Raw genomic sequence first — 10,130 nt, forward strand, 5'->3', positions numbered from 1 at the left:
TGAACAATGTGAAATAACATCTGTTTAAATAGCTAAGTTATTTTTCTTTTTCTTGTATGATTTTAATTAATATTTTACACAATATCGGTTATTTTTATTAACCTGATATTATGTTATGCGGACGATTAGTAAGATAGGATTATCTATTTTTCCAATTATTTGAGTTCTAATAGAAAACTACTTATGTACTTGAACTAACAAATTGTTTAAAAGAAAATACTTGCTTTTCTTACCTCCCGTTCGTTGGTGCCGAATCCAATTCCAAGATTTGGCATTGCTCTTAATATGGCAACCAGTGATTGGACTGTGTTGCTGAAAACCACAGGCCTGTATTGTTTGAAGTCTTCTGACGTAAAACCGCTCTCATGAATAATTCTGAAATCACACGAATTTGATTAAAAAAAAATTTAAAAATATATATATTTTAACTAGGTAGAGAGAATAAAAATCCAAATCATATAATATAGTTTCATGACAGAGAATTTTAACAGTATATAAAACAAATACTAGGAACTTATTTCAATCTAAATTATATAATTTCATAACTGTAGAACGTAAAAGATTAGGTATGACCATATAGCAAAACGCCAAGTTTACAAAAAATTATTAAAAATATAATTTTCAACAAAATAAATATAAATACACCACAATTGATAGTTTGAACATGTTTCAGTTGACTAATATTATAAATCTATGCTATTTAAGTATAGAAATTGCTCTTAAAATATAATTATTTAAAAACAAATAATTTATTTATAAAACATAGTATTTAACAATAATATTATGTATTCTTCTACAGTAGGGTACTAGGCAAGCCAACAAGTGATAAAGTTTGTATAGAACAGAAAAATATTTAAAATGTGTTTATAATATAATTGCGGATACAGGATAGCGGATATTTAACATGAATGATTTAGTTTTTAACTTTGCAGAAGGGTATATTATAAATTATAATATACAACTAAATTACCAACTCCCTTCCTAACCAATCCGCAACGTTACGTATTAAAGCCTGGAAAGTGGCCGAATTTTCTGATCAAAGAGAATGTTTACATTTTATTGATACACAACATTTCAAATTTCAATGAATAAATTATTAACACCTCTTTGGACCACCTCTTCGATTACAGAACAGTCGTTCATTTTACCAACTCCGACATCAAAGTCAAGTCAGCTATCTAATTTTTATATAACCATGATTATAAAGTAAAAAGGTGTAGAATTGATTGAATACATAACATATAGGTATATATTTGAAATATTGAAATAAACACAATTTATACAAGAAAGTGCAAGGCTCTTATTATTTTATTGTTATGTAAAATATGGAGATATTTTATAATTATAATATGAATTTATAGGAAATTTATACACTGGCCTCATAATAAAATGTATTTTGAAAAATTGTTTGAAGTGCAATGACCACTTCTCAATAGTATAATATTGACATTTTTCATAATAGATAATATACTACAGAAATTATTATGTTACATGTAGTGGTGTTTTTTAGTCCCCTATTAGTTACCATGGTGCTTTTTATAACCTACCATAATAAGTATAGACCAGGCGCGGATTCAGGGGGGGGCTATGAGTGCTCGGGTACTCCCTATCATCTAGCCACCAACAAAATAATTTTATGTTATAAATTAAATTATTTGTTATTTTTCAAAATAAAAATAATAATAATATCGGTGCTTTTCGTTATCACCGTCACATACGTCAATAATAACTATTATTGTTAATTGTTTTCGAAGTATGTAACGACACGCGTCGACGGCGGAAAGCTCCGATAACAATTATTATGGGAAAAAAGTTAGCACTAATAAATCAAATAGTAAATGATAATATTTAAATAAATAGTAAGGTATAACAATTTTTTTTTTTTTTTTGAGCACCCCCTGTTAAATTTTTCTGGATTCGCGCCTGTTATAGACTTAAATTATTAACTAAAACAGCAAAACATAATATTATTATTATTCCAACAGTTTGGAAGTGCATGAAATATTAATATACGTTTTTTAGTCATTGAAGTAATGACGAAATCTTGTCAACCCAGGGAATTCACAATTTATTTTAGCAGCTAATGATTATAGTAAGAACTTGATTTGAATAATACAACCATCGTTATTATTTTAAAAACAAGTATTTTTTTTTTCATCTTAATTAGTCGTTAACATGAATTTGAACTATTATATATTACTAAAATATATTACTCAAAAATATAATATAAATCATGTAAAATAGTTTGTGTATTTTTTTTTTATTCAAACCACTCTCCATTAGCTATTCTAACGTTCGCATTCCATTGCACACACTGCAGTGTATGGGAGATCGTAAATATCGATGTATATGTTTCTTTTTAACATTTTTGTATTTTATGTCGATCCGTCTGCAAGGAAACATATGGCATTACAATATTTTCAATGTGAGAGCAATTTCCGGCATCTATAAATACAACATTGTCGTTAGCATTTTGGTAAAACCACGGGACTGGTCATTGATGGGCCGGTATATAGTGGTGGCGTTCGCGTGCCCAGTGAGACGGGTGCGCGTGGGAGTATCGATCCGGCACGGCACCGCCGCCGAGGAGTCATCAAACCATGTTTTGTGGTACACATTAACATCGTTGCTTTTAATACCGGGGCGTGGTCGGTCTCATCGTACCTATATATATAGTCGCGGAGACTTGTATTTTTGCAAACATCGGACATTTATATCATAATTTACTGAAAAACGTTTAATTCCATAACATACGATCGTATTTTCCACGATGTTTACCTACAGGTAAAAGGGATATAATTTGCACAACTTGATAAAATCATGATTCATGACGTTTACAGTTTATTAAATATAATTAATTAAGTATGAAACCTAACCTAACATATTTTGCATTTATTACCTACATTCTTTAGAATAATATTGACATTTCTAACAGGACGTTACACAATCGCGTGTGTTGTCTCAATCATCTTATAGACGAATCACGAATGACATAGCAAAATTGTGTCCATCGGTTCCCATTTTGTAAAGCAACCTTTAATGGTAGAAAAATTAACCTTTTATCAATTGTAAAGTTAAAAATATTATATGTATTTTCACATGGAGTTTTACAATATTTTAATTTTTAAGTAAGTTATATAGTAGGTAAATTACAATTTAAAAATTCGCATAACTAACTTAAAAATGTAAATATTGTGAAAATTAGTGAAAACACAGATATTATTCTTCTAACTTTAAGTTTGATAATGTTTGAAATTTGAAATTTTAACATATTTACTCTAAACTACAGTTTTAAAATTACTAATTATGATTAAAATACAAATCTAAGCATCTTAAATACATTTTGATTTGTTGTTCTAAATTTTCATATTATTCGAAAACAAATTATTGTATTACCTACACATTTTAAATTTGAAAACATATGTATATTATAATGTAAAAATAAATAGGTATTCTTAAATAACGTATGTAAAAGTATTAAATCTGTGATTCGCGTTCTTACTTATTATTGCAATATAATATAAATGTTGACTATAATTTGTTTTAATTACATTTTAAAGGATTTTCGTTAATAATAATTATTACCATTAATTATTAATACTAGATATTACACATTAAAAACAATTAGTCACCTAATCAAAGTGCTCCCAACTGTTCAAAAGTCGTGTTACTCATTAGTCATTACTTATATTATTATCAATACAAAGTATTAATCAGTTTATATTTTATACATATCTTACCTAATTTAACAAATTATTTTAAATAATTATTAAGCAAATAGAAGAGTACTATAGTATATTATAATCATTAATTGAACGTTATTATTGTAAAAACATTATATTTTACTTAAAATATAAGTCACACACTTTATTTGCTTCAATAAAATATTAAATTACGAAAAAAATTATACCTACCAGGTAAATATTTTTGTAAAGTTTAACCAGGTATCATATGACATATTTTGAACTAGTTTTATTTATATTATGGACAATTTTCCAATATAATTAAAATCAACTGTATTTTTAACAAGATTATATTAATTCTGAGATTAATCTTAGCAAACGATGTGGATTGTCTATTATGTCTTTAAAATCTATATGGAAATATTAAAAATAAATCGTTTGACACCAGAGAGTAGTCTCACTTGTCATACTATTTTTTTTAAATGAGTTGACTCATCATTACACGAAAGTTTCAACACTTATTTTGGTTTGTATACAATATTTTCTGTTATTATTTTTACTTATTGATAACGTGAATACGCACGGTTTCGATTTTTTAATCAACTGCAATATACAAATTGGTTATAATTTTTAGATACCGTGCTTACTTCATTTAAATCAATTTTTAAATTCTGTGGGTAGAGTGTTACAGAAGTAAATATAATGTAATAAGAAAAATCGAAAAAAATATCATAAAATAAATATCATTATAGCCTAAGCAGGGGTCGCAAACATTTTACATCAAGTGAGCTACATTAAAAACTGTAAATATTTGGTGTTTAACCGCTATTTATTAAGGTAGACCAGTATATATATAATTTATATTTAATAATATTCTTCTTTTAATATTTCTCCATCGGAAAATTGTACATTTTTCATTGCTAATAAAATTAATAGTTTATAATGACTGGATATTATCTAAGATTACGTACATGAACAACCAATATTGAGATGATTAATCTTTAATACAATAAAACAATATTCTTCCAAAGATCGACCAGTCTATCGCGATTTACTGGATGGCAACCCCTGGCCTATAGGTATACAATATACATGTAGGTTCCGAAGTAAGACATTGAGAACATATCGAATATTATTTAAAACTATACATAATAATAAAATCTATTTCCGACTCTATTTCAGTATCGAATACCAAGAAGCTAAATATAAAGGGTACTTGAGTATTTGTTTAAACTAAACTAAACTAATGCATCACTTATAAAATCATATTTATAATAGATCAAAATATATTGTTAAAATATTTAAAGCATTGAAAGAAATTGTATTCATTAAATACACTCGTTTTTTGTATAAATAATAATTTAAATATGAAACTCACTTCATCTGTTTGACTATTGTACTTTTCCCTGATTCTCCAGCACCTGCAATCAAAACAATAATTATCTATTTGTTGATTCAAAATGTTATGAACACACGTAAAGCTTGAATACATAAAAAACTAGAAAAAACAATGGCCCAACCTAGCTGTATAATGATGTTTAACCTGTGTAGAATGTTTAACCTTCGATAAACTTTTAATTCATGAATTCTAAATAACCTAGATATAATGAGTTATTGCTTTAACCGATCCCAAAAACGTTAAAAAAAGTGGTTATTTTAAATCTCGAAAAAATAATTTCTAATTCGGTTATATATATATACACACGATGACATCATCATCATAACATAATGACCAAATCAATTACTAATTGTATACAATTTTAAACAGCGACGACCGGTTGTCAGGCCTAGTGCAACGTTATAATTACAACACAGTAGCGTCAGTAGCCATCATACAACGAAACATTATTACTATTATTATTATTATCATTATTATTATAAAGTGGTATTTTTTTATTGTTAGAGAAGATCGTATAATTTTATATTATATACCTATCGTTTTACACGATGTTGAACATTTTTCAGGCAGTTTGTGATGTAATGTGTAGAATACATAGAGTATATAATTATTATTATAGATAATAGATATGTTTATCTATACTTTTTCAAACCGACGCGCGTTCGGCATAATATTTTTTATCTGGTTGGTCTTGGAAACGATTACAACGATTATTATAGTAGAAGCGTCATAAAAACGCACACATTTTTGTGCCACACCAAGATTTGTGTTCTAAATTTATTTTTTATTGATAACAAGAATTTGATAAGAAGATTCGTGATACACTCGTGGAAGTGTCGACAATCAGAGCGCCACTATACCTACAATTTATATTGTTAGTATTAAATTATTTATACTTGGAAAATTGGAGTATGCTTGTTGCTATCCAGGTAAACGTTAAACTAGAATTATAAAAATATTATATTATACACAATCCGAACGGTAAAAATAAGAAATTTTTATTCGTTTTCGGTGATCAATTTCCGTTCTCTAGCCCAGCCATAAAAACTCCAGTGTTTACGAAAAACTCGAATGTTAAAAAATCTAGTACGCGTGTATATCACACACACACTCACACATTGACATATACCTATATATATATATATATATTTATATATAGAGAGAGAGAGAGGAGGAGGAGAGAGAGAAACGTTACTACCATTACCGGCAGTGTGCATCAAAGGGTCGGTGGCGGTGACGGCGGCTTTGGCGGCGGTGGAAAATCGATTTCTCGCGCGTGGCGGCCGACTGCCGGGAGGGGATGAACAACACGGGAGTGCCACTTCTGACAGAAAACGTCCGTCCAACTACATCCTTATATTATATATAAAAATAATTATGATATTATAAATATACGAACGGAAATTATATAAAGAGTAATATATTATATTGTTATATTATGATATCTCGATGGGAAAACGATAGGTTAGTTAGCGATTTGTTTTTGATCTCCCTCGCCCGTCATATCCTCTCCCGTTTGGTACCCACACAAACCACCCTCGACGCAACAACAGACACGACCTGCACCCTCGCGCAACGACGAGAGGATCCAACGGTCGGACCGTGGCTGGCGGGAAAGTGCGGGGCGAAAAAAACGGCGTCAAGTGTGCACTTGTGGCGGCGGCGGAGTGTACATAATCGTCGTCGTCGTTTTCAGGTACATAACGACGACGGTGAAAAAGTTCATCCACCACCACACGTCGTCCACTGGGACGTTACGTCCACAATGTATTACAACGAGGAAACACGGACAAGTCAACGTTCGACCTTCAGACACTTGCCAGAAATAAATAAATTTTTTTTTAAAAACATCACACCAGACACACGACCCGAGGGGGGACACACCGACACCACAGACACTCATCGGGTTTCGATCGGTACACCAAAATAATTACACACACGCACTGGGACGTGCACCGGGTGGGTAACTTGCCAAAAAGCCTCTCTCGGTCTGATCTTCGTGCACGCGACCCAAGTGTGCTGCAGACGATAGCACCGATTGTGAGTGTGTGTATGGCTGTTCATGCGACGAAAGTATGACAGTTAAAATAATATAAATAATAATGCATTTAACAGCAGAAAAGTGCATGTTTTGCATGTTTAAACAACTAACAAGTAGGTATGATATTATAATGATAATTATATTATATTTAAGCGCGAACAATAAAAATGAAAAATTCAGATAAGACGTACGCCGCACGCCGCCAACAAGACGTCCGCGTCGTCATCTCCGCCGGTGTAGGGGACTATTCTGCGAAAGGAACGTTGCCGCTAGGGCGGAGTATGATGTTTGCTCACCTAACAACAGCAGTTTTATGTCTTTGGCCGCCTGAAGGCCGTCCTCCCTGAGGTTCCTCTCGATTTGCCTGCTCCGGGCCAGGGCGGCCCGTTCCTCCGCCGACATAGCACAGCCCATCTTCCGGCCGACTTTCGCTAGGGCTGAAATCTTAATGCGCGCAGCTATTATACGCGCCGGGACGGATTCGCACCACCGACCGCCGTTAACCGCAACGGTGCCGTACCGGTGTTGTGCCGGTCATCGATACCATCTTCTGCAGTGCGCGGGATAACGCATGTTATAGCGAACGTCTCGGGGCTGCGCTTGGTGTCCGTAAAGACGACGACGGCGATGACCCGCTGCAAGCTACCGCACCGATGGACAGGCCGTCGGCGGTAGCAAACTTTCGGACACGAACCCTTAACGTGCTACACAGGATAAACTTTTCGCACGCACTCGCCACACAATATTCTAATAAACCGCGAAAACTCGGACACTACGAATAAAAAATACGAATTTTTAGAGGGGAGAGGGAGCGAAAAAATAATCAGTTTTATCGGGATATTATATTGTGCCCAGCGAACCTACGACAACGGCTATAACGACACGACCGGCGACGGATTATTATAAACACCGAACTGGCGCGCGCGCTCGCGGCAAATTACAACAAATAATAATATCGAACCGGAGAGACTACAGTGGTTACTCGGGTGGGGGACCGCTGTGCGCTTGCGAACTGCGAGATCGGCGACGGCGGTGACTGCGAAAACGGTTACGGAGCAAGCGCAAACCGCGAACTGACGCCCGTCCGAGTGCGCGCGCGCGCTATCGACTATCGAGTAATCGAGTGAGCGAGGGCGTGTGTGCGTGTATACATGTGTACGTGCGAGCGTGTTCACGTCAGTGTGTGCTAGTGTACGCACTCGTGCGGCGTGCGCGGAGACCGGCAGCTGACCGCCGCGCTCCGGGTGTGACCAACCTGACGGCCGGGCCCGCGCGCACGCCGCCGCGGTGGCATGCCTGCCGGTGGCAGGGATCCGCTCAATTTCGTTTCGGCGCAACACCCACACGACAGGCCATAGGCGGCGGCTCGTGGTTGATGGCCGGTCTCGACGGGTGGACGAGGCACGACAGCACGGGTGGCCGTCGGCGGCTGCTGCCGATGATACTCAGACGTTCCAGCTATAGCTGCTTGGCGTCCTGACGACCGTCACCGCCGATTTCGCTTTTTATTCGTCATCCCGTCGGCCGTCGTTTTTCGTTCTCTTCACTTTTTATGTTATTATTATTATCCCCGCCACCGGCCAAGCGTGATACCCGTTTTCCGGTTGTTTATGGTGTACGCCAATATTTCCAAACCATATAAAATTTATGAACTTGGCTTATTTCGGTTTTCCGGTGGACAAACGAATCAAAGGAATAACAATTACCTCGCGCCCTGAATATATAAATACATTAGTCATTTACACATATATTTATAAACAATAAACACCATCAAATATGTTTTCTAACTTATAAAAGTTTTTTTTTTTTAATTTATATTTTGTACCTATCAACATTAATAGATACGATATCGTGCAATCTTAATCCAATATTATGCAATCATATATTATTTTCAACATAATAATATTTATAACGTTTTTTTATTAAATTATATCCTACTCTACAATTCTACGTCTCTACGTAATATTATATATATGCCTTCTAAAATTGGTACATATACAGGAGCTGCAAATAATTATCGTTATTACGTATTACCTTTTTGTATACAGAAAGATTAATTTAAGTTGAATGTTGATACACTAATAATTATCTCGAAAAGTTTTAACTTTTTTTGAATTTTTTTTATTAAACTTTCATGTTTATGATTTTATAAAACGGTATAATATTTTAATTGTTTTCGCCCTTTATATTTATTTATTGATGAAACCAATATCAACTTTTGATTTTCAAATGGTATAACATATAATTAAAATAGCATGCATTAATAAAACCATTCTTTTTACGAATTTGCGTGTTAACATCTTAATTTTTCGTAGATTAGTTTGTGAGATAGAGTTCTACCAAAAATTGGTAGTTTTTACTATTTTTCCAATAATTTCAAAGAAGACCAAGAGCTAGTGATTAATTCGATATCGCTGAATCCAAGGTAACAAAATAAATAACAATTAATTAAAGATTACAATTGTACTTTGAACCCTAATCATTTATTAACTTATCGACTAATTGTTATTTATTTTGTTACCTTGGATTCAGTGATATCGAGTTATTCACTAGCTCCTGGTCTTTACAATTATTGGAAAAATAGTAAAAACCCCAAATACTTTGAAGAACTGTACTTCACAAATCAATCAACAAAAAATAAAAATATTAATACGTAAATTCGTGAAAAAAAATGGTTTTATTAATTCATGATCTTTTAATGATATGTTACTGTTTGAAAATCAAAAGTTGATAGTGGTTTCACCAATAAATATAAGGGCGAAAAAATTTATATACGGATTTAGAAAACATAAACCCAAAATTAAAAAAAAAAATTGCAAGAAAATTTAATACTTTTCGAGATAATTAGTGTACTCACTTAAATAAATCACTGTATTTAACCAGGGGTGGATTGACCAATAGGGAAATCGAGAATCTACCCGATTGGTCGATACTTATGGATATGGAACCAGTGAATAATATAATCGACCAAAATGAGACAAGAAAAAAGAGTAGTATCTATCGTACG

General features: G+C 33.3%; 1 protein-coding gene across 2 annotated transcripts in view; it reads right to left on the reverse strand.

The window, feature by feature from the left end:
- The window catches only part of Galphao (G protein alpha o subunit), a 34,326-nt gene extending 26,101 nt beyond the window's left edge, over window positions 1–8,225 (reverse strand). Inside the window, exons 1-3 of one of the 2 annotated variants that reach the window (XM_089219301.1) lie at window positions 7,420–8,225; window positions 5,062–5,104; window positions 225–375 (exon numbers count right to left, since the gene is read on the reverse strand). In XM_089219301.1, the coding sequence (XP_089075427.1) occupies window positions 225–375; window positions 5,062–5,104; window positions 7,420–7,537 (312 nt within the window). In that variant the 5' untranslated portion in view covers window positions 7,538–8,225. The remainder of the gene's footprint in view (window positions 1–224; window positions 376–5,061; window positions 5,105–7,419) is intronic. The other variant, XM_089219303.1, reaches the window with a different exon arrangement.
- Between the last annotated feature and the right edge of the window lie 1,905 nt (window positions 8,226–10,130).

This window comes from Diuraphis noxia, unplaced genomic scaffold (genome assembly GCF_037042655.1).
Source record: "Diuraphis noxia isolate RWA-SAM2 unplaced genomic scaffold, SU_Dnox_SAM2 contig0002, whole genome shotgun sequence".
Classification (NCBI taxonomy): Eukaryota; Metazoa; Arthropoda; class Insecta; order Hemiptera; family Aphididae; genus Diuraphis; species Diuraphis noxia.